The sequence below is a fragment of the Anolis sagrei genome, chromosome 3 (assembly GCF_037176765.1).
Source record: "Anolis sagrei isolate rAnoSag1 chromosome 3, rAnoSag1.mat, whole genome shotgun sequence".
Classification (NCBI taxonomy): domain Eukaryota; kingdom Metazoa; phylum Chordata; class Lepidosauria; order Squamata; family Dactyloidae; genus Anolis; species Anolis sagrei.
The window spans coordinates 235,429,169-235,454,974 of record NC_090023.1 but is presented as its reverse complement, the minus strand read 5'-3'; the positions used below and the strand labels follow the sequence as shown (position 1 = coordinate 235,454,974).

Sequence of the window (25,806 nt, the reverse complement as noted above, 5' to 3'; positions counted from 1 at the left end):
CAGTAGTAAGGAGCAGCCAAAACGCTTGTTGAGTGGCATTAACTGCGTGGAAGTAGCTATGAGAGACATTGTTTTAACTAAATTTTAAATTAAAAGTATTGATTTCTGTTAATGTAGTCATATATTTCTTGGTGAAATTAACATTGTCCACAAAATACATTATTTTACACTTGATTTTATTTCTTTTTTGACATGTATCAATAAATAAAGAACATCCCTCACAATAATGGATCCTGACAGCCCTACAAGCAAATACAAACACTGTTGTCTCTCTGAATTTGCAGCTTTGACTTTTTGAAGATTGAATTATTTGCAGATTTGATTAATACAGTTTCTCTGGGAGTATCTATGTCCTGCAGAGAGTCACAATAGAAGATCTAAAGATTCCTGGAGAGACTGTCTCTTAGATTAAAACAAAAGTATTTTATTTATGTTTTATCCATTTACACAGGAGTCCTTTACCTCTAACCCAGTGGTTACCAACCTTTTTTTTTTTTGACAAGGGACCACTTTGACCAGGGACCACTCTCCAACATTAGTACCAAAAGGGTTACAAATCGGTTTTTGGTCAACTTTAATTTTGGTTTGGTTATTTGAGGTGCTGATTCAGAAAATTGCATTAGATAGACCACATCATCTCCAGTTTCTGATACAGTACTATTAATAGTGAGGCTACGGACCATATTGTAGTTCTTGAGGACCACTGGTCGCCCATGGACCACAGACTGGGAACCACTGCTATAATCTGAGTAAATGTGGATGTCTGACTTATTAGAGTACTTAGCACACCTATTGCCAATTTTCTGTAGGTCTTCTTTGTAGTCTAAGCTATCTGTTATTATCATGGCCATTTTTTCACACTGCTTTGAAATGTTCCATGTAAATGACTGTAGGATTGGGATAGAACTAAGCTCTGTGAATTCAGATGCTCACTTTTTCACAATCCCACAAATGTCTGCTCAGAAAGTGATGGAACTTATGCACAAGTAAACAGGAATGGCTCTACAACTAAGGAAGGTGTGCCAGCTTTGCCAGGCAGCAGTTTAGAATTTCATGAAAGGACAGCAAATTGTTATATCTATTGTATTTTTTACTGCCAGAGATGGGGAGAGAGATATACGAGCGGTATTTTCTGTCTCATGTGCCAAAATAACACAGTTGGCTGGGAAAGGGCACTTTTTTATTGCAGAAGAATGCTGTGGGTCAGCTCTTAGGATGGAATGGTGAACACATTCACTATGGAAAATTTTCACAATGAGAAATTTCTTTAATATAGATGTGCGTAGGATAGTTCTGCATTTTAGTTTTCCCATGAGTATTTGGACTGCAGTTCATCTTATATTACTTTTAAAATAAAAAAATGGAGTTACCAAGTAAAAGCTAAAATTCTTCTGCAAGATATATAATTTTAAGACCTTAAACGCATCCAGTGTTTTTTAAAAATTTAATCTACTACATCTGGCCCTGCCCACAGTGTTTTTAAATCTCTTGTGTGTTACTGCTTATATGTTATTTATAATATTTGTATAGTGTTTGACTTGCCTGCTTGCTTTGTTGTTTTACTGATGAATTTTTGTTGGGCTTGGCCTCATGTAAGCCACCCCGAGTCCCCTTGGGGAAATGGTGGTGGGGTATAAATAAAGTCTTATTATAATATTATTATTAATTTATGAGCATATATAGGATAATATAACTCATACATTTATGTTGTGCATTTCTGAATAAGCATTAACTAACCATGTGGAAAAAATGTTGGAAATATCTTAATCTTTGCCTTGGGGATTCCATAAGCAAACTATGTTTAGCACAATGAGCTTTACATTGAGCTGCCTTTGTACCAAGTTGGGAAACTTCTATTAGTTTAAAACAGGGTAGCTAGACTAGTTACAGGAGCATTCAGGAGTGAACATATTACACCTGTACTAAAGTTACTCCGCTAGTTGCCAATTAGTTTCCAGCCAATGTGTTGGATTTGACCTTTAAAGCCCTACATGGTTTGGGTCCAGGTTACCTACAGGATCGCCTTCTCCCATACAATCTGCCCTGTCTGGCCATTTTCACCAGAAGACCTCTTCATCAGCCACCCCAAGACTGTGGAACGACCTGCCAGAAGAGCTCTGACAGCTAAATGAGCTGTTGAAATTTAAAACACAACTGAAAACCTATCTTTCCTGACAGGCCTATTCAGTTAATTTTAACTTGTGAATTTTAACCTGTAGGGTGAATTTTAATCTGTATTTTATCTATGTATATTTTGAGCCACAAGGAGAGGCAGACAATAAATTATTATTATTACCACCACCACCACCACCACCACGTGTGCCATTAATGTATATAGGTAATTCAGTAAAGAGTTTATCTGTTTTATATACATTCGTGTTAACAGCATTCACATTTACACATTATTATTATTATTATTATTATTAATGGAATATACATTGTAAATGAAATAGACGACTTCATAATCAGAGCAAGCAACAGCACCTTCCCACCCCCACAGTTGTATGTATGCTCTTTTCCTAGTAATCATATCCTATCTTTCCAATCTTCAACATTCCTGATCTTGTGATATCATGATACTCCATTCCTATTCCATATCCAGAAGATGACCAGAGTAGCAGCTGAAGCTGGATCTACACTGCCTTATATCTCAGGATCTAATCCCAGATTATCTTCTTATCGCAGATTATCTGACAGCATAGACTCAAACAAACCAGTTCAAAACTGATAATCTGAGATCAGATCCTGGGATATAGGACAGTGTAGAAGGGGCCTGAGTCATATTTCCACAACCCCTAGCTTCTGCCATAAGAGGGGGCCAACATAGTCACCCTTAATTCTTAAGGATTTGTGTCATCACATTGGAATGCAGAGGTGTGGACTTTTACTGATAAGGCTTTTCTACAGTCGCCATTATGAAGATGTTCTTGTAAGAGAACAGACATGCTGTCTCAGCCAGTAGCTATGTTGCTAATTGACCGGAGACTGATAGTTTTTCTGTGTATATAATATTAATAGATTTATGACTGCAATAAAACCTTTTATGGCTGAATTTCGGCTGCTGGGATGTGGATTACTTCAAAAGGGTGTTTGCCAGAGGATCAGCAGGCCTGCCGAATCCCCACCAAGAGTGATGGATGGTAACACTCTCACCTAATCTCTAACAAAAACAACTACCCTCCATTATTGCTGCTTTTATTCATAAGGCTTCCATTTCCTCAGAGGGAGATCCACCCATCCTAAGAATGGTTTTTATCTGGACCAATTGAATTGAGCTGAGATACCTGCTATCCAGCATTCTCCCTGCCTGAGCTGTCCAAGGTAGTGCCAATGGTCATAATACCAAAACACAAGACTCTGTTCCTAAGTGATACCAATGTTCATGCCAAGAGCATCTTAACAGGACTTGCTTAGGACTTCATGGTTTCCAATGTTTGAGAGTGGTCCCTGGTCAAAGTGGTCCCTGGTCAAAAAAGGTTGGGAACCACTGTCCTAGATGATACTACATCTGAAGGAACAAACCCTGAAGGAAAAACATAGGAATTCTCTTTGATCCATCTGTGCTTCTACAGATTGAGTGGCTAAGGATGGTAATATGATAACTTCTCATAGACTACTGATAAGTAGACAGGGCTAAACTTAAAGATGGTACAGAAACTGCAGATAATGCAGAATTCAGCATGTATACTGCTCAGATCATATACGAACCAGATTATATTGGTTTTAAAGGGATTCCAGTGCTGCAATCCAAGGATGTTCTCCTCATCATTGGGCTAAATATATTATATGGAGCTATAGGGAAGGTTTTGTCTGTAGATGCACCACTGTAGTAGAATACCCTCTATTAGATCCATGGCTGGAACCATTGTTGGTCTTTTCTTGGTGCTACATTAAATGTTTGTACTTCATTGAAGCTTGTAGTCCAGTGATCGTGGTCTTGGCTCTGAACTCTTGGGTTGTAGGTTTTGTTCTCTGTTTAATGACAATTCTGTTTAATTTTTTTATATTGTTTTACAAATATTGTAAACATTGTAGTAACGTTGTCTGTATCATGGCACAATATCTCTTGATATAGGAGATAATTTTTTTTTTAAAAAAATGCAATATAACTACATAAATAACAGTAAGGATAGCTGGCAAAACCACGCCTTGCCTATGAAAACTTTATGAAATTCATAGTGTCGTTATAAGTCAACAAGTAATTTAAAGCCATGCATGCACGAACGCATGCACACACACACACACAGTAAAATCTACTTCTGAGTAAAAGTGCATAACATAGTGCTGTTATCCATACATTTTCTCCTATAGCTTTAAATGTTTAAATCAGATATGTGGCACAATGTCAAACTCAAAAACAGGTATTGTTTGACAAAACATATCTGTATCATCTGGCTGACAGATATTTATCTGTTTAAGAATCTACAAAAGTGATTATGATAACACTAATAGCGATGCAATTCCATTGGTTGTTTTTTAAACAGGCAAATTGTCACTCACAAAGCTTGCTTCTTGGTGTTGGCACTACGATTAAAAATAAACTGAAATAGGAAACACTAAGTTGGATAAAAGTAGCATAGTAGAGGACACAGAATAGGATGGTAATATAATATTGTGAAAAGACTGGCTGCAGGCCAGTACTCAGACTGCAAACTTCAGCCAGCATCCTTTTTTGTTCCTTGTTAACTGGTATTAAAGTTTTCGCTCATAGGAGTTGTTCAGACTGTAAAAACTGAGCAGTAGGCAAGAATAAGGCATGTGCGGAGCGATGTACGTGTTACACAACCATCATGCTAACTAAACATAATGGTAGCCATAGCTTGGTGGTAGAAGAAGAAGGTCCCTGGTTCAAACTTTTTCAGGTAGACACGGAAGGACTCATGCCTGGTGGGTTACTGCTATCAGTGGTGAAAATACTGAGATATAGGGACAAATGGCCTGATCTACAACGTACCCGTAGACCCAGTGACAACACTGTTTTCAATCCAGGTCTATAGATGTTGTGGTTGAGCCAGGTGATGATTATGAGGGGATTGTTATTCCAGGGCCTGGGAGAGTGGATTGGTTTTTCAATGAGGAAAATGAGGGGAGTTTAGATCCTGTCTGTGAGAATGGGCTTGAAAGTGAAACTGCCTCTGAGTTCAGCAGACAGGGAGATACACTGGCTGGCGAAGACCTTTTGCTTACTCATCTCACAGTAACCCCAGATAAGTATAAGGAATTGGATGGGCAAGAAAGATCACCAGAAAACACACCTGCAGTCAGCAGAAATCTCAGGCTTCATATTAGGGAAGAAGCAAGCAAACTAAGAAAGTCACAGAGATTCTGTGAGAAACAGCAGCATGAGAAACCTCACAGGCAAGGCAGTCATAGAATCATAGAATCAGAGTTGGAAGAGACCTCATGGGCCATCCAGTCCAACCCCCTGCCAAGAAGCAGGAATATTGCATTCAAATCACCCCTGACAAATGGCCATCCAGCCTCTGCTTAAAAGCTTCCAAAGAAGGAGCCTCCACCACACTCCGGGGCAGAGAGTTCCACTGCTGAACGGCTCTCACAGTCAGGAAGTTCTTCCTAATGTTCAGATGGAATCTCCTCTCTTGTAGTTTGAAGCCATTGTTCCGCATCCTAGTCTCCAAGGAAGGAGAAAACAAGCTTGCTCCCTCCTCCCTGTGGCTTCCTCTCACATATTTATGGCTATCATATCTCCTCTCAGCCTTCTCTTCTTCAGGCTAAACATCCCCAGTTTCCTAAGCCGCTCCTCATAGGGCTTGTTCTCCAGACCCTTGATCATTTTAGTCGCCCTCCTCTGGACACATTCCAGCTTGTCAATATCTCTCTTGAATTGTGGTGCCCAGAGGTCACAGACATGACTTCATGTATTATAGACTTCAAATCAGAGAGTTGTTTAATTGAGAATTCAGATCAGGCAATGTTGCAAAGCAGTGAGGATCTCAAACCTTGTTTCCAATTCATGTTTTGAGTCTTAGATCTTGGGAGTTTGGATTCATGCTTTAAGAACTTTCTATGTTCTTGCTTTTGGATTCATGTTCATGTTCATGTTTTGATTCTTGTTTTCTTGGATTTATGCTCACGTTTGATTCTGGTTTTCCTGTACCTTGTTTTATGGAACAGATTTGGACTGTTTGGATTATTACCTTTAGAGTGTTTTTTTCTATTCCCAGTTTGGTTTGGCTTATTACTTGTTGACTATTTTTCCCATTACTCATTTTTCCCATTACTGGATTTTGCCTTTCTTATTTCTTATGGTGACTTTTATTTATTTATTTATTTATTTATTTATTTGATGCACTTATTAACCGCCATTCTCAGCCCATTAGGGCGACTCATGGCGGTGTACAATACACATAAAAGACAATTACAAAGAAGCCAATTGCCACAACATATAAACTAGACAACAATTACAGACTACACTAAAAATCCGCTTCGTCTCATAGTGGAATCATAGCCAGTCTCGTATTCCTTGTTCCATTCCAGTCTTCTTTACCACAGAGTTGTAGCACTTAATTAAATGCCCTCTCGAACAGCCATGTCTTAAGGCTTTTTCGAAAGGACATGAGGGAGGGCGCCTGTCTGATGTCTGCAGGGAGAGTGTTCCACAGCCGGGGGGCCACCACCGAGAAGGCCCTCTCCCTCGTCCCCGCCAGCCGTGCCTGTGAGGCAGGCGGGATCGAGAGAAGGGCCTCCCCAGACGATCTCAAGGTCCTCGTGGGCTCGTAGGCCAAGATGTGGTCCGAAAGGTATTTTGGGCCGGAACCGTTTAGGGCTTTGTAGGCCAGAACCAGCACCTTGAATTGGGTCCGGTAGCAAATCGGCAGCCAGTGGAGCTGGGACAACAAGGGCGTTGTGTGCTCCCTGCCACCCGCTCCAGTTAGTAACATGGCTGCCGCGCGCTGAACCAGCTGAAGCTTCCGGGCCGTCTTCAGGGGCAGCCCCACGTAGAGAGCGTTGCAGTAGTCAAGGCGGGATGTGACAAGAGCGTGTACCACCGTGGCCAAGTCAGACTTCCCGAGATACGGGCGCAGCTGGCGCACGAGCCTGAGCTGTGCAAATGCTCCCCTGGTCACCGCTGAAACCTGGGGGTCTAGGCTCAACGATGAGTCCAGGGTCACACCCAAGCTGCGAACCTGCGCCTTCAAGGGGAGTGCGACCCCATCCAGCACAGGCTGTAACCCTATACCCCGTTCGGCCTTGCGACTGACCAGGAGTACCTCTGTCTTGTCTGGATTTAATTTCAGTTTGTTCGCCCTCATCCAGACCGTTACAGCGGCCAGGCACCGGTTCAGGACCTTGACAGCCTCCTTAGTAGCAGGTGGAAAGGAGTGACAGAGTTGGACATCATCTGCGTACAGATGACACCGCACCCCGAAACTCCGGATGATCTCACCCAGCGGCTTCATGTAGATATTAAACAGCATGGGGGACAGTATGGAACCCTGTGGCACCCCACAAGTCAAAGGTTGTGGTGCGGAACAGGAGTCCCCCAATAACACCTTCTGGGTGCGGCCCTCCAGGAATGACTGGAGCCACTGCAAAGCAATGCCTCCAAGGCCCATTTCCGCAAGGCGCCCCAGAAGGATACCGTGGTCGACGGTATCGAAGGCCGCTGAGAGGTCCAGGAGCACCAACAGGGACACACTCCCCCTGTCTAGCTCCCGGCGCAGATCATCCACTAAGGCGACCAAGACCGTCTCGGTACCATGTCCCGGTCTGAAACCAGACTGTGCCGGATCCAGATAATCCGTGTCTCTCAAGAATACCTGGAGTTGTGAGGCCACCACACTTTCCATGACTTTGCCCAAGAAGGGGAGATTGGAAACAGGCCGAAAGTTGTCCAATTTAGTGGGGTCCAGTGATGGTTTCTTCAACAGCGGCTTTATGACTTTTCCTTTTTATGTGCACTTTTTTTCAATAAACTACTACCTTTGGATTCCTGGCTGGTGTTGAGTGCAAGGTGAATCCTGGCTGGGGTGCAACGATAGAACAGCTAGAGTTACAGGTTGAGTATCCCTTATCTGAAATGCTTTGCACCAGAAGTATACCATATTTTGGATTTTTTTGGATCCTGAAAGCTACATAATGTGATATTTTGAAGAATACAAAAATGAATACAGAATTCATTTATGTTTCATATACACCATGGCCTGAAAGTAATATTGATGCATAATATTTTAAGTTATTTTATGCATAAAACAAACTTTGCATACACTGAACCATCAAAAAGTAAAAAGATCACCATCTCAGTTACTAACATGGCCAATTTGGGAGTATTTTGGATTGTAAAGGATCCTTGACCTGTACTCCTAGAATAAAAAAAGCCTTTGTTGTTTAAATTGGACAGGCAGAAGATGGGCTAAGCGAGGAGTAAAAACTGAAAGCAGCAGAGATGAAAAGTAAACAGGTATATGAATGCAACAGAATAAAATACAAGATTAGTGCCTGAAGCAGGTTTTTGCAGAACTTAGAAAATGCTGTGGAAAAGTGACATAGAATTTAATCTACACATATAAGCTGCTTTAAGGAACTTTCAGGTATTTTAGATGCTAATTTCTCAGAGTATCTTATATTCACCTAACAGAGCACATTAACTGGGACACAATGATATTTCAAATGTTCTGAAAACTAGCTGTCTAACTTTCAACTATTATCTTGAAAGATAAAAAAGAATAATCTGTAGCATTTCTAAAATTCTTTACAAAAGAATGAATAGGAAACTTTTTCCAGCCTCCTATGCCAAGTGAGCTTAATCTTGAACGCTTCATTTTTCAGTTTCAGAGAGATCACTACAAAAACTATGGGAAATGCTATTCTCTAAAGTGTAAACAGTAAACATGCCCAATTCCTATGCTTGAAGAACCGGAGACAGACGAAGAGAGAAAGAGACTACAGTACATATAATCTGAATTTCTATTGACAAAGATATACAAATAAGTTTGCTACGTAATGTCCAATGGCTTTCAGCCTCCTTTTCTTTTTTCCCCCCAAGGGCGCTCTCACCAAGTTGCATTTATTAAAAGATTTAATTTGTCTTTATAATTATAGTAAAGCCCACTACGTCAGATCTAATACCTCATGTACCTCATGTTCCTCATTCCTTGCATTCTAGTTTCTGGCATAAATGCTGTTGTTAATCCAGCCAAAGAAGACCCATTAAATCAGTGATAATTTAAGTAATTTAATTGAGTCTTAACAACTTGATTCATTCTGTTGAGTCAGTAGGTTAGATTCAGGCCTAAAACTTCCTTTTACTCAGCTGGAATCCCTCTTGTGTTGGGCCAGGTATCCTCCTTGCATTAAATTCTAGTAGCTTCACAGGAAATCTTTGGCTTTCAGACTTTTAAGAACTGTCAGGGCTAATCTAAGATATATTTCTGTCTGAGGCAGAAGATAACTTTTTAATCATTCAAGTCAATGTGCATACCACTCCAAAGCCATTTAAACTATTTTGGCACCTGAGGAAAATCCTTGAAATGTCTCTCCCCAAAGTAATAATAATGAAAAACCTGGCAATAAAAATATAATAATAATACATTTCTGCTGTCCTGTCATGATAATCAAAACCTACTATTTCATGTTGTTGCATCGCTTGGCATTCACTAATGATAGGACCTGATCATCCCAAAGATTCCAGAATGTTATCATGTGAATGCATCCTAGGGAACATGGAGAAAAATGATAAAGTCCTTATGACTCCACTGATCCTCCATTACCCCATTCCTCTAAATTTCCCCTAATTTTTCAAGGTAAACATTCATCTTTTTTTTTTTTGCTGAAAGCAAAACTTGGATATATGGCTTTTAGTTTTAAAATGATGCCCCCCTTCCAAAAAGCAGGGGGGAAGCACCCTTAAGATATCCCCCAAAAGAACTACAAGTACGCAATATCACTTCCAGCTACCAGAATGACTAAGTATTGAAGGTTGCCAGATCTTTAGGGAAACCCAAAATGCAATGGTGAACCCCCTGAATTCTAGTGTGTACCTCCTTCAGATCTATGACTTTTGACAAGTTGACTGGAATCCCACTGACTTAACTTCCATGTCTTATAAGTTCACCAAACTGTCTCAGCTATGTTTGAAGAACTGCTCCCCACAATTTTAATTAATGTATTAATTTCTCCACCACAAGGTGTAATACTGTAACCAGGAGGCTTGTTTGCCTACTCTGGGTCAGATTAAATATTCTGTATGATCCCCATATTCATGAGGGATATGCTCCAAGATGCATTGTGGATACCTGAAACCATGGATATAATAGTGAAATTATATTTTGACTATATTTGGGCCAGAAGTATATCACAGAATCACACTGGAGGAACTAGGAAGGTCCATAAACACTTCTGGGATGGAATACTTTTGGAGTCTGGTTTAAATGAAACTGCAGAAATTGAATTTGTGGATACAGGGGCCATACTGTATTGTAATGACATAATATAGGCTATTTTCTCTTTCTTCTTCACTATGGAATAAGTATTGGGCAGCAAATTCAGACTGGAAGCAATCTTACAGTATAAGAAGAGTAGGTAGCATAGTCCTGATTTAGATTGGAGCCTTCCACGTGTCATTTTTATTGTTCTCAGATTATCTAATTGTTTCAGTAGTTGAAGTTGCCTCAGAACTCTTTTGTCTTTTTATTTCAGTAAGCTTTTCTGATCAACAATGAATGGGCAGCTGAATAAGATTATTATTAAAAAGCAAGTACATTTGGGCTAAATGCTGGAAGTGGCAGTAAGGCATGTTTTCCCCCTCCGGTGGTGCAATAGGTTAAACCTTTGTACCAGCAGGACTGAAAAATGACAGGTCAGAGGTTTGAATTTGGGGAGAGTGCAGATGAGCTCCTTCTGTCAGCTCCAGCTCTCCATGTGGAGATATGAGAGAAGCCTCCCACAAGGATGCTAAAACATCAAAATATCCGGGCGTTCCCTGGGCAATGTCCTTGCAGATGGCCAATTCTCTCACACCAGAACCAACTTGCAGTTTCTCAAGTCGCTCCTGACACATACACACACAAAATGTATTTCAGAGAATTAAATAATCAGTCTTTGGACACAAATCCCTGCCAACCTTAGGTTGGGAGAGAACATGGGAGGATCTTCTTTCTGTTTAGGTAAGAGAGGATGTTATTACAAAGTGGGCAAAGAACGCAAAGAATATTTATAACTGCAATATCAGAACTTCCTGGGATGGACATTCCATCATGGAGGGAATTTGCTGTGAAGGACTCCCTCCATCAAATAATTTTGCAAACAAATGGTAAACTCCAGATGGGTTTACTGAGTCAACAAAGTGAAGCAGCAAAGGGCTGTCGATAATTGGGGCTCTTGGAGGTTTCTCATTCATAGGTTCCTTATGAGTCAAAGCTGACTTGATGTCAACTAACCATAAAATGATAAAAAGAAATAATAGATTTTATGCTACAGTCATAGAATCATAGAGCTGGAAGAGACCTCGTGGGCCATCCAGTCCAACCCCCTGCCAAGAAGCAGGAAAATCACATTCAAATCATCCCTGACAGATGGCCATCCAGCCTCTGCTTAAAGTCTTCTAAAGAAGGAGCCTCCACAACACTCGGGGGCAGAGAGTTCCACTGCTGAACAGCTCTCACAGTCAGGAAGTTCTTCCTAATGTTCAGGTGGAATCTCCTTTCCTGCAGTAATCCTTATAGTTTGTATAAGCATTCTTTCTTTGAAGAATGCTTATACAAACTATAAGACTTTGTGACATTTATAAAATGCATTCTTCATATGTAGTATAATTTCTGGGACCCGTGCTTAAGGTCTCACTCCGGTCTAAAAAATACATTGTGTCTATGTTCTTCGGCACCATTCTGTGATATGCACCAACCAGTAGATAACCACAGAAAAACCAAAATCTTTAAAGTTTTAAATGGAAAACAAAGCAATATAATTTAGAAGTTGCTTGTAACCAATCATAGTTGGTTGTGAGAACCAAAGGGGAGGTACTCCAAAATGTGAGGAAAGGCACCCCTTCCCATCAACCCAGAGTTGGCCATGATTAAAGAACAGGAAATGCTAGAGAAAGTAAGTGGACAGTTTAGCCATAGCGGAGCTATTTTGTGCCAATGGAACTGAATTTCTTTATATATACTGTATAATCTCCAGTTAGTACTGATATACTCGAGTATAAGCAGAGTTCTTCTGCCCCCTTTTTTAGGCTAGAAAGCCCCCCTTGGCTTATACTTGAGACAAGGTCATTTATTATTTTACTCTGTTATTGTTATTATTAAATTTATTATTTACTCTATTTATTATTATCATTACATTTACATTATTTTACTCTATTACTATTACATTTATTATTTTATTTTATTTATTATTGTTATCATTACATTTATTATTTTACTTTATTATTATTGTTATTATTACATTTATTATTTTACTTTATTATTACTGTTATTACATTTCCATTGTTTTGCTCTATTATTATTATTATTATTATTATTTATGATATTTATTATTTTACTCTCATTATTATTGAAAGATATATAAGCACATTTACATTGAAGAAGGTTAGAATAATGGTTTAATCAAAGTTAGACAGTTTTATCTTAAACTATAGTTTTATGTAAATATTCAAAAACATTTAACCTACTGGGTTGTTGTAGGTTTTTTCGGGCTATATGTTCTAGAGGCATTCTCTCCTGACGTTTCACTACCTCTGAGGATGCTTGCCATAGATGCAGGTGAAACGTCAGGAGAGAATGCCTCTAGAACATGGCCATATAGCCCGAAAAAATCTACCCAGTGATTCCGGCCATGAAAGCCTTTGACAATACATTTAACCTACTGATGCTTCAATCAATGTAATGTTATTGGTATCTATTTTTATTTTGAAATTTACCAGGAGCTGCTTCATTTCCCACCCTCAGCTTATACTCGAGTCAGTAAGATTTCCCAGTTTTTTGTGGTAAAATCAGGTGCCCCGGCTTATACTCAAGTATACACAGTAGTAAATGAGGAGATGGGGATACCAGTTATCTGATAATATCAGATTATACAGGGTGGTAGATAACATATATATGTTTCACCTGACATTAAGTCTAGTCATGTCCAACTCTGGGGGGTGGTGCTCATCTCCATTTCTAAGCCAAAGAGCCGGCATTGTTTGTCGACACCTCCAAGGTCATGTGGCCAGCATGACCACATGGTGTACTGTTACCTTCTTGCAGAAGCAGTACCTATTAAACTACTCACATTTGTATGTTTTCGAACTGCTAGGTTGCCAGAAGCTGGGCCTAACAGCGGGAGCTCACCTCGCTCCCCGGATTCAAACCGGCAACCTTTTGGCCAGCAAGTTCAGCAGCTCAGTGGTTTAACCTGCTGTGCCACTGGGGGCCCTCTCTCTCTATATATATATCTTTAAGATGTTGTATCAGCAATTTGTCTGTATCCTAGAGCATTTTTGCAATAAATAAATGCTCTATACATCTGAGAAAAAAAATTGCCATTGTGTCTTCATTGTTATTATTTATGTCAGTACTTGATCCTATTTTTCATTCTCAATAAGTCTTCATTTTCAATTATTAAAAATTTAAAAGAAGCTCATGAAGCACTCTGAAAGAACTTCTCCAGGGTGTCAAATGACGACCCTCATTTGGCAAATGAATGGGTACCAAAATGGTAAATGAACTTCAGTACATAGTAGGCCCTTAATATCCACTGAAGTCTGGTTTCAAGGCTCACTGGATTTCAAAATCCTTGGATGCTAAAGTAAAAGAGTATGCAAAAAATTGCAATAGTCAGTGCTTGCTTTTTGGATTTTAAAAACGAATATATTCTAGCTGTGGGTGGCTTAATCTGTGGATGCAGAATCTGTGGATACAGAGGACCTGATATAAAGAAATGCACACCAGGTTCAGGGGCCAAACTATAGGCCTCTTAAGCACATATTTTGAAAGGGTGTATACTGTACTTACAATTCGCCAATTTATTTGTTTAGCAAAAATTGCTGTAGGGCTCCTAAAAACATTAGGGAAGGGACTTAACAGTTTTCACCACTGGAATATCACTCTGGATGTACTATTTGCTCAGGTTACATTGTTGTATCTTTCCCATTGAGAATATTAGCTTCTGCACATTATTGGCTGCTGCCACTGGATGATGTATTAACTCCAATAACATTCATATACTGATCCTGAACAACCAACAGGCATGTCTAGGGGTGCATCTAAACTGTAGAATTAATGCAGTTTTGCTCAATTTAACAGCTCTGGTTCATTTCTATACAATCCTGGGAGTGGTACCAGGACTGTTCGGCAGAGAAGGCTAAAGACCTTGTAAAACTACAATTACCTTTTTTGTGTGTGTTAGAAGCCACTTGAGAAAATGCAAGTTGCTTCTGGTGTGAGAGAATTGTCCGTCTTCAAAGACGTTGCTCAGGGAATGCCCGGATGATGGATGTTTTACTATCCTATGTGAGGCTTCTCTCATGTCCCTGCATGGGAAGCTGGAGCTGACAGATGAGAACTCACTCCATCTTGCAAGTTTGGACCATTGACCTTCAGGTCAGCAGTTCTGCCAGCACAAGGGTTTAACCCATTGCGCCATCACGGCTCCTATGATTCATAGTATTGAGTCATGTCAGTCAAAGTGATGTCAAAATGTATTCATTATATAGTGTAGATGTACCTTAAAATGAACTTCGGGTGCAGCTTGGATGGACTAAGCATATTTTACCTGTGCTAGTATGCACTAAATCCTAGGAAAATAGTGTTTGCAAATACCAGAATTAATATGCTACCTCCCCCATTGCCACTAGAGGACATTTCACACATGTAAACTTTGCCTGACAACTGCGTGATACATGCCAATACAAACAGAAGGGACCAAAAGGCCATATATTTGTAAATACATACACAAAGGATAGAGCATGGTGTCCACTATTCCCTACTGGTTTGATCTATGCAGTGCCATTCATCTGACAAGCACAAGGCAGGTGCTTTGCAGACAGTTATTTCCAGAGGATGGTGTTGATGATGAATGAATCCTAGAATCATAGAGTTGGAAGAGACCTCGTGGGTCATCCAGTCCAACCCCCTGCCAAGAAGCAGGAAAATTGCATTTAAAGCACCCCCGACAGATGGCCATCCAGCCTCTGTTTAAAGGCCAAAGAAGGAGCCTCCACCACACTCCGGGGCAGAGTGTTCCACTGCTGAACAGCTCTCACAGTCAGGAAGCTCTTCCTAATGTTCATGTGGAATCTCCTTTCTTGTAAGTTTGAAGCCATTGTTCCGCTTCCAAGACAGCAGAAAACAAGCCTGCTCCCTCCTCCCTATGACTTCCTCTCACATATTTACACACGTCTATCACGTCTCCTCTCAGTCTTCTCTTCTTCAGGCTAAACATGCCCAGCTCTTTAAGCCACTCCTCATAGGGCTTGTTATCCAGACCCTTGATCATTTTAGTCATCTTTATGTGGACACATTCCAGCTTGTCAACATCTCCCTTTAATTGTGTGGCCCAGATTGGACACAGTATTCCAGGTGTGGTTTGACCAAAGTAGAATAGAGGGGTCTAGACAGTATACTCCTATTGATGCAGGCCAAAATCTCATTGGCTTTTGGCCTCCATCAATAGGAGTATAGTGTCTAGGGAAAGTGAGCCAAGCTGCATGTTGTGCTTGAAGGAAAGAGCAATGCAAAACAAAATAAACAAAACAGCATGGAGCCAGGGAAGCAGATGAGTCTTTCCCGGTCTCAAAAAAAAATGTGACAAATCATCAGGTTTGGAGAATGGATCATGGGGACTTCCAGCAAGTAATTAATACAGACATGGCTCTTTTTTGGAGCACAGAGTGTGTTTACATCACAGCAACCAACTGAGAATGGAGGGTGGGGTTAAAAGGATAGACAGGGCATGGGGGAGTGCATCTACATGGTAGAAGTAATGCAATTTGGCAACACTTCAACTGCTATGCCTCAAAACTATGGAATCCTGTGGGCTGTAGTTTTACCAGGTCTTTAGCCTTCTCTACCAAAGAGCGCTGGTTCCCACCAAACTACTAACCCCACAATCTAATAGCACTGAGGGCAATAAAAGTGTGTTAAACTGCATTAATTCTACAGTGGAGATGCATCCTGAGTTGCTACTCATTCTCCCTCCTGCTGGCAGGGATCCTGTGCTATTGAGTTGCATGCCAGGTACAATGTGAAGAAGCAAAAGCTACTACACCTCATAGTGTATTTACACCAGGCATGGGAAAACTTTGGACCTCCAGATGTTTTGGACTTTAACTCCCACAATTCAACTGTTAGGAATTGTGGGAGTTGAAGTCCAAACACCAGGAGGGCCTAAGTTTGCCCATGCCTGACTTACACTATAGAAGTAATGCAGTATGACACACTTTAATTGGCCTCTCCCAATGCTATGAGATCATGGGCTTTGTTGCTTGATGGGGCACCAGCCCTTTTGAGCAGACAAGGCTAAAGACCTTGCAGAACTACAACTCCCAGGACTTTATTCTTATATCCTGCCTCCATCTCCCCAAAGGGACTCGGGGCAACTTACATGGGGACCAACCCCAACACAAACAAAGTTGCAAATAACACAATTAAAAACATATACCAATCAACTATATTAAAACAATAAAACAATAAAATCTAAGGCATCATAAAACATAACCAAACAGCAAGCAACCAACGGCCAAGAAAAGTGGGCATGTACAGATTTGACCCAGGAGTGGAGTTGAAGTGGTGTTAAACTTTGTCAATTCTGGGCTGTTGTGAGTTTTCCAGGCTGTATGGCCATGTTCCAGAAGCATTCTCTCCTGACATTTTTCCCACATCTATGGCAGGCATACTCAGAGGTCTGTTGGAAACTAAAAAAAATGGGGTTTATATATCTGTGGAATGTCCTGGGTGGAAGAAATAACTTTTGTGAGGTAGGTGTGAAAGTTGTAATTGGGCACCTTGATTAGCATTTAATGGCCTAGCAGTTTCAATGTCTGGTTAGTTTCCAACAGACCTCACAACCTCTGAGGATGCCTGCCATAAATGTAGGTGAAACATCAGGAGATAATGCTTCTGGAACATAGCCATACAGCCTGGAAAACTCACAACAACCGAGTGATTTTGGTCATGAAAGCCTTTGAATATACATTGTGTTAATTCTACAGCGCAGATGCACCTGCAGTGCCTGGCTGTCAAAGGAGGCAGGTTTGAAATCACTTTACTGCCATGGCATGGAGTATTTTGTGGTTGAGTGGGGCACCACTCTTCTTGGTGGTGAAGGCTAAATAAAGACCTTATAAAACTATAGCCCCAATGATTCCACAGCCCTGAACCATGGCAGTTAAAGTGGTGCCAAACCGCATCAGTTCTGTCTGCCTCAAACAGACAAGAGTTTTTTCTCCCACCCTGGACATTCCACAGATATATAAACCCCATTTTCCTAGTTTCCAACAGGCCTCACAACATCTGAGGATGCCTGCCACAGATGCAGGTGAAAGGTCAGGAGAGAATGCTTCTGGAACATGGCCATACAGCCCAGAAAACTCACAGCAACCCACTGCATCAGTTCTACCGACTCTTCCCAAATGCCTGCCTGTCAAAATCCTAGGGTGCCATAGCAGTCAAACCGTTATGCAGGTGCATTGATTCTATAGTATAGATGAGTGTTTCTTAACCTGAGGGTTGGGACCTCTGGGTCGGGGTCATGAGGGGGTGTCAGAGGAGTCACCAAAGACTATTAGAAAACACAGTATTTTCTATTGGTCATAGAGCTTCTGTGTGGAATGTTTGGCCCAGTTCTACCATTGGTGGTGTTCAGAATTCTATTTGATTGTAGATGAACTATAAATCCCAGGAACTACAACTTCCAGATGTCAAGTCTATTTTCCCCAAACTCCACCTGTGTTCACATTTGGACATACTGGGTATTTTTCCCCAAGTTTGGTCCAGATTGATCATAGGTTGAGTCCACAGTGATTTCTGGATGTAGGTGAACTACAACTCCAAAACTCAAGGTCAGTGCCCACCAAACTCTTCCAGTATCTTCTGTTGGCCATGGGAGTTCTGTGTGCCAAGTTTGGTTCAATTCCATTGTTGGTGGAGTTCAGAATCAGGCCCGTAGCCAGGATTTTTTTTCAGGGGGTTTTCGGGGGGGGGGGCTGAGTTTCGGGGGGTGGCTGGGTCTGAGTGAAAGAGGGTCTAGCCTAGCAAACCTTTTGTATCAATACCCCAATACCCCCACGCATATGGGATATATTGAGTATGGTGATCAGATCATGATATGAATAAACATAATAGTTTAAATAATGCACCCGTAAGGCCTTTTCAAAACCACCATGAGAATTTCGGGGGGGGGGGGGGGGCTGAAGCCCCTCAAGCCCCCCCCCCCCGGCTACATGCCTGCAGAATGTTCTTTGGTTGTAGGTAAACTATAAATCCCAGCAACTATAACTCCCAAATGACAAAATCACCCCCCCAACCCCCCCCCCCCCCCCCCCCAGTATTCAGATTTGGCCGCATTGGGTATTTGTGCCAAATTTGGTCCAGTGAACGAAAATACATCCTGCATATCAGGTATTTATATTACAATAGCAAAATGACAGTGATGAAGTAGCAACGAGAATAATGTAATGGTTGGGGGGGGGTGTCCCCACAACATAGGGAACTGTATTTAGGGGTCCCAGCATTAGGAAGTTTGGGGACCACAAATTTAAGTTTTTTCACCAATCATTGTTTCCAGAACAAGCCACATTTTCATAAGAGTAGCAAAATGACAGATGAAGTAGCAGCGACAATAATGTGATGGTTGGGGAGGGCACCACAACATAGGGAACTGTCTGAAGGGGTTGTTGTGGCAATAGGAAGGTGAGAAGCGCTGGGATAGATCGAGGCGCCCTGGGTGCCTGCCTGTCAAAAGACTCAGCCACGGAAAGCCACGAGGACTGGGGCTGGGGAGTGACTCACCTCGGCGGAGAAAGCCACGGGGAAAGGGTCCAGCTCCTGCCCGTGGAGGGCCAGCAGGGAAGCGGCGGTGAGGAGCAGGGCCAGGGGCCAATGGCCGGGCCGCCCCGTTGCTCCCATGCCTGCCGCCCCGACTCCTCCGTCTCCGTCCCAAGGAAGGGTCCAAGCCAAGGGGGCAAGGCGAGAGTTCCTCCTCCTCCTCCTCCTCCTCGTCCTCAAGGGGCTTTCCTCCGCTTCTGTGGGGCTAGCCCAGGGGCGGGGCCCGGAGCCGGTGGCAAATGACCTGCGGGGGGTTGGTTGAATGGGGGGGGGGAGTGTCAGGGGAGGAGAAGCAGAGCGCAAGCCCCTTTCTGGCGCCTGGGAGGGGACCCAGCAAGCAACAAGGGGGGTGAGCTTCGCTCAGGGAAGTTGGCTGGCGAGTTGGTGGACTGCCCTGGATGCAAGTCTAGCAGGTAAGAGGGAGGAAGGAGGGAGGGGACAGTATGCATCAAAGGGGAAAGAAAAGGGGGACATAGTGGCACCCCAGGGGAAGGCTGGCCACTGAGAGCCAGCCTGAGAAAGAGGGCAGCGCAAAGGCGTCTCAGGTGTTGCTTCCCCTCCAAAGCAAGCAGGTAGCTAGGAAAGAAGTCGAGGAGAAGGGAAGGAATGCTTAAGAGCAGGCATGGGCCAACTTAGGCTCTCCAGATGTTTTGGACGTCAACCCACCATTCCTAACAGCCTCAGGCCCTTTCCTTTCCCCCCTCAGCCGAGCGTCTGAGGGGGAAAAGGAAGGGGCCTGAGGCTGTTAGGAATGGTGGGAGTTGAAGTCCAAAACCCCTAGAGGGCCCAAATTGGCCCATGCCTGGTGTACATGCATCCAAGGTAACTGGTAACCAATCCTATTTGGTTGGCTGTGGTATCAATCTCCACCTCTTTCCATCAATCCAGGAATTACCCATGGATTAAGGACAGGGATATCCCTTCTATACTGCCATATACAATCCAGATTATCCGAACCGGATTATATAGCAGTGTAGAGCAGTGTTTCTCAATCTTCCAAATGCCCTGACTCCTTAATACAGTTCCTCATGTTGTGGTGACCCCCAACCATCACATTATTTTCGTTACTACTTCATAACTGTAATTTTGCTCCTGTTATGGATCATCATGTAAATATTGGGTGTATTTTAATTCACTGGACCAAATTTGGCACAAATACCCAATTCGCCCACATTTGAATACCAGTGGGGTTGTTTTGGGGGATTGATTTTGTCATTTGGGAGTTGCAGTTGCTGGGGTTGATAGTTCACCTATAATCAAGGAACATTCTGAACTCCACCAATGATGGAATTGAACCAAACTTGGCACATGAAATTCCCATGACCAACAGAAAATATTGGAAGGGTTTGGTGGGCATTTACTTTGAGTATTAGAGTTGTAGTTCACCTACATCCAGAGAGTACTGTTGACCCAAGCAATGATCAATCTTGGCCAAACTTGGGAAAAATATTCAGTATTACCAAATGTGAACATTGGTGGAATTTAGGGAAAATAGACTTGACATTTGGGAGTTGTAGTTGCTGGGATGTATAGTTCACCTACAATAGAAGAGTATTCTGAACTCCACCAACGATGGAATTGAACCAAACTTGGCACACAGAACTCCCATGGTAGGTAAAGGTAAAGGTTTTCCCCTGACATTAAGTCCAGTCTTGTCCAACTCTGGGGTGTGGTGCTCATCTCCATTTCTAAGCTGAAGACCCAGTGTTGTCCCTAGACACCTCCGAGGTCATGTGGCTAGCATGACTGCATGTAACTCCCATGATCAACAGAAAATACTGTAGGGATTTGATGGGCATTGACCTTGAGTTTTGGAGTTGTAGTTCATCTATATCCAGAGAGCACTGTGGACGCAAACAATAATAGATCTGGACCAAACTTGAAGTTGGTTACTATTTCTCATTGTCCCTTGGGGATAGTCAGCTTCCCTATATATTCCGTGGTGGGTTGGAAGTTGGCTCGTGATGTCTTCTGAGGACCCTGGAAAACCACTGTGTGTTGAACTTCATGGACTAGTGGTCTTTCTCAGAAGACAGCTTTGTTGTTCTTGCTTGTTTTGATGCAATGGGGATCATTACAGCACTCATGTTTTTCAGTGTGCTTGACAAATATAAAGCTTTTACCTCTCAAGGCCCTTCCACACAGCCCTATATCCCAGAATATCAAGGCAGAAATCCCACAATATCTGCTTTGAACTGGGTTATCTGAGCCCACACTCAGATAATGTAGAATTCCCGGCTTTGATATTCTGGGATATAGGGCTGTGTGGAAGGGCCCTATGTTGGACCAAGCTTTCTCAGAGTGACCTACTTAAGGTATTTTATTGTCTGAAGCAGATTGCAAATGAACATTTTCCCCACCTTCCTCTGCTATTTGAACAAATTTGAGTCTGAATAACCAACAGTGTTCAAGAGGCATTCCTTCAAGTATCACCTTGCAATTAGATTTCTTTGTTAAGAGAACATACCAAGTTTCCTTGTACTTTCTCAAGGTGCAGACTTCATTACAGCACGCTTTATGCATCTTTCTTGGTCCTCTTAAAATGGGTGAAGGTGGTGCTGTATTTGGCTGTGAAATGCAGAATACTTTATCTTCTTTAAGAGAGATATTGTGTTACTAGCAAATGAGCAAAAACATTGTTCTGAATTGACCAGCTAAATAAAAGGCGCTATTTGAAGGAATATTGTGGATAAGTAGATGCTTATTTACATGTACGTTTGTTTGTTGGCTTCCTTTCCTTTAGTCACCTGAAACCAGTCTACATGGTTCTTCTCTCAATTTTATCCTCGAAACAATTATGTGAGGTAGAACAGGATGAGAGGCACTGGCCTAAATCTTGTAGTTAGTCCTTAAAGCAGACCAATGCCTCAGTGGTATTGGTTTTTTTCTATAGTTATATGTTATTGATTTGGATATGTGATATTTTTGTATATATGTGAGGCATTGAATTTGCCATTTATTATGTTGTAAACTGCTTTGAGTCCCCCCAGGGGTGAGAAAAGCTGTATAGAAATGCAGTAAATAAATAAATAAATAAATAAATAAATAAATAAAGTACATGTTGATTCACCGTTTAACATTTGATTCAGTACTGTTACTAGAACTAACCAACAGGTTGCTGTGAATGTTTCTAGATCACCAAATGGATTCCATGGTCCAATAGGAACAACAGTTTGGATTTCTCAAATTCCAGTCCAATACTTTGGCCACTACATCACACTGCTTCTATGTGTATCGGTAACCTCTTAGATCCCTTCTACACTGCCATATAATCCAGATTATTGAAGTAGATAATCCACATTATCTGCTTTGAACTGGATTATATGAGTCTACACTGCCATATAATCCAGTTTAAAGCAAATAATCTGGATTTTATATGGCAGTGCAGTTTTTGTTTTTTTGGTATCAGGAGTGACTTGAAAAACTGAAAGTCACTTCTGGTGTGAGAGAATTGGCCATCTGCAAGAACATTGCCCAGGGCACAGCCGGATGTTTTTTGATGTTTTACCATCCTTGTGGGAGGCTTCTCTCGTGGCCCTGCATGGGGAGCTGGAGCTGACAGAGAGAGCTCATCCACACTGTCCCCGGATCCAAACCTCCAACCTGTTGGTCTTCAGTCCTACTGGCATAAGGGTTTATTGCACCACCGGGGGCTCCTTGGCAGTGTAGATGAGTCCCTAGATAATTAATTTGGAGAAAAAACACATATTATGTCACATTGAAGTACTGTACCTATCATTTTAAATCAGGATTGGAACCATAATGTGCAGAGGAGGTTTTGGAGGCAAGACCTTAATTTCATGTGAAGCAAGGGTGCGTACTAGCCCCACTCCTCTTCAACATCTTCTTGCATGATCTCCCTATAGCTCTGGCCCAAGTAGACGGGCATAGTCCCAAGATTGGCCCAAAGCATGTTCCCCTCTTGCTATTTTCGGATGATACAGCCCTACTATCCCTCTCCCATGTGGGTTTAAAAAGACTCCTGCACAAATTTGTTGATTTCTGTGAGATCAATGAACTACAGGTGAATTATGATAAAACCAAGATCCTGGTTTTTGGGAAAAGCAATAAAAAACAAGTCTGGAAGATAAAGAGCCACTATATCGAGCGAGTAAAACATTTCAAATACCTAGGACTTTGGTTCAGTAACAACCTGTCATGGGCCACTCACTTAAAATATACACTGGCCCGGGCCCAATCAAGCGGCAGTTCCACCAGGAGGTTTTTCCACTCCAGGGGCAACCAATATATCCCTCCAGCTCTGCAAGTCTTCCAAGCAAAGGCAATGTCACAACTACTCTATGGAGCACCCATTTGGTGGCACCCATTTGGTACTGGTAACAGTGCCAGCAGATCTTTCTACTCGAAATTCCTCCACAAATTATTTGGTGTCCCAAACTGTGTCCCATATGCAGTTCTATGTCTAGAATCTGGCCAATACTCTATAGAGGCCACTATCTGGCTAAACATCATTAAATTTTGGTTATCTATCCACTACCAAAGTCCCAGCAACTCTCTGACCCAACTCACCTTGGGTGAACTCCACCACTCAAAATGGTGTTCAACAGTTCTAGCAAAGATCGGAGAATTGGGCTATGATAGCAACTTCCTGAACTTGCTTTCACCGAGATCTTTACCCTTATTAAAAGGAGGCTGCTAGAAAGGGACTATAACCAATTGTTGAGCTTGGCCAATAAATCCTGTTCACCTATGAACATGGCAATTCCATTCATACAGGGAAACCCAGCCTTTTATATTGCAGCGCTCACTAACGCCTATTACAGGAGAGCCTACATGCTGGCTAGATTTAATATCATGCCATCTCCGCTCCATACTCAACGGTCTACCAAGCAATAAGAGGCTTTGTCCCTGTAGCACAGGACAGTTGGATTCCAAACCACATATTCTTCTGCACTGCCCACTTTACCAGGATCTAAGAATTAGCTTACTACCACATGTTATAGATTCCTTGAAAAACTACAGACTCAGACAAAGTAATTATGCTTTTAAATTGTCAAGATTTTAACTGCTGCCTTTCAGTGGCAAGATTCCTGAATGAAGTCTCTAAACTGAATGTGTAGCAAATGTGAAGTTCCCTTTTCTATGATCTGTACTGTATTTTATACCTCTTTGCTATGTATATGCCAATAAAGGCTGATTGGATTGGATTGATGTGGAGCAGTCTTGACGACAATGCTCTTTCTTTAAAAGTTGCAGTTTGCAATGTCAGGGGATTGTCGTTAGAAATGGAAAGGAACTTGAAGGTCATCTAGTCCAATTCACTGCAGGATCTGAAATGCAGGATGCAGCTGTTACATTCCTAGATGGTTGTCAAGTTAAATATTTTCATGAATGACTATCATCTTCTGATTCTATTTGTTCTATTGTTGAAAAACTCAGTTAGAATGAGGTATTGCTAATGTTTAACCAAATCTACTTTCTTGGCTATGGTCACTTCTTGGTTCTAGTGCTGCACTCTGGAACAACCGAACAAGTCTGCTTCATGTTCTGCATGGCAGCCTTACAGATATTTGAAGAGTGCTATCATGTCGTCTTTTAATTTTTCCTTTCACCAGGTTAAACATACTCTCCTGGTTTCCCAACCACTCCCCACAGGACTTTGTTTCCACATCCTTCAACATCCTAATTATTCTGGTCTGAATATATTCTAGTTTCTCAATGTGCTTTTAAAAGTATGTGGCACTGAGAACAAATGCAGCTTGGCCAGTGCAGAATCGCGCATACCTCAGTGGTAGGCTTCTATTAAGTTAGCCCAAGATTACATTCACATTTTAAGCAGCTGCATCATACTATTTTGTCTTCAGCGAAGAAATCTAGACTGAAGTGTTAGGAAATACCAAAAATTTTATCGACTGGGGGGAAGTGCAATATAACCTGACAAGATACCATATTAATGTATATTGTTTTTAAACTGTTTTATTTTGTTTTTATGTTTATTGATTGTTTTATTTGTTCTATATATGTATTTGGATTCCTGTTTGTACAATATTAATATGTTGGAAGCTGCTTTGCGTCCCTTCGTGGGAGAAAAGTAGGATATAAATAAAGATTTATTACTATTATTGTTTGAAACACAGAAAGGTGAGTCCACAGCAAACAAGATCACTCTGCTGGCTGTTGTTTTGGATCACACATCGGACACTTCCCAAGTATCTAGGACTGTGTGATGGATCAGCGAATAATGCATGCAGATCCCAGTAAGGTGGGCTTTTGTAGCTGGCAGGTGGCATTATTATTATTATTATTATTGTTGTTGTTGTTATTGTTGTTGATGTTGTTGTTATTTGAAACACAAAAAGATGAGTCCACAGCAGACACTCTGCTGGCTGTTGTATTGGATCACACGTCAAACACTTCCCAAGTGTCTAGGACTGTGTGATGTATCAGCGAATAATGCGTGCAGATCCCAGTAAGGTAGCCTTCTGCAGCTGGCAGATGGTAATTTTGTCAATGCCGATTGTGTTTAACTGCAAGCCAAGGTCTTTAGGCACTGCACCCAGTGTGCCTGGGACCACCTTGACTGGCTTGTGCCAGAGTCTTTGCAGTTGATCTTTAAATCCTCATATTGTGTCAGCTTTTCCAGTTGTTTCTCTTCAATCCTGCTGTCACCTGGGATTGCAACATCGACAATCCATACTTTGTTTTTTAACACGATCGTGAGGTCAGGAGTGTTTTGCTTCAAAACTCTTGTCTGTCTGAAGTCCCAGAGTAGCTTGACATGTTCATTCTGTGTAACTTTTTCCAGCTTGTGATCCCACCAGTTCTTTGTCACAAGCAGATGGTATTTGTGGCACAGGTT

General features: G+C 41.7%; 2 protein-coding genes across 3 annotated transcripts in view; one reads left to right on the top strand and one right to left on the bottom strand.

Moving 5' to 3' along the window:
- Nucleotides 1-19,204, bottom strand: part of COL4A3 (collagen type IV alpha 3 chain) — a 99,571-nt gene extending 80,367 nt beyond the window's left edge. For both annotated transcript variants that reach the window (XR_010909514.1, XM_067465966.1), the window contains exon 1: nt 18,951-19,204. Coding sequence is in view for 1 of the 2 variants with exons in the window: in XM_067465966.1 (XP_067322067.1) it covers nt 18,951-19,067 (117 nt within the window). In the remaining variant the exon portion in view is untranslated. The remainder of the gene's footprint in view (nt 1-18,950) is intronic.
- COL4A4 (collagen type IV alpha 4 chain) overlaps nt 19,088-25,806 on the top strand; it is a 93,991-nt gene continuing 87,272 nt past the window's right edge. The window contains exon 1 of the mRNA XM_067465967.1: nt 19,088-19,399. The gene's annotated coding sequence lies outside the window, so the exon portion shown is untranslated. The remainder of the gene's footprint in view (nt 19,400-25,806) is intronic.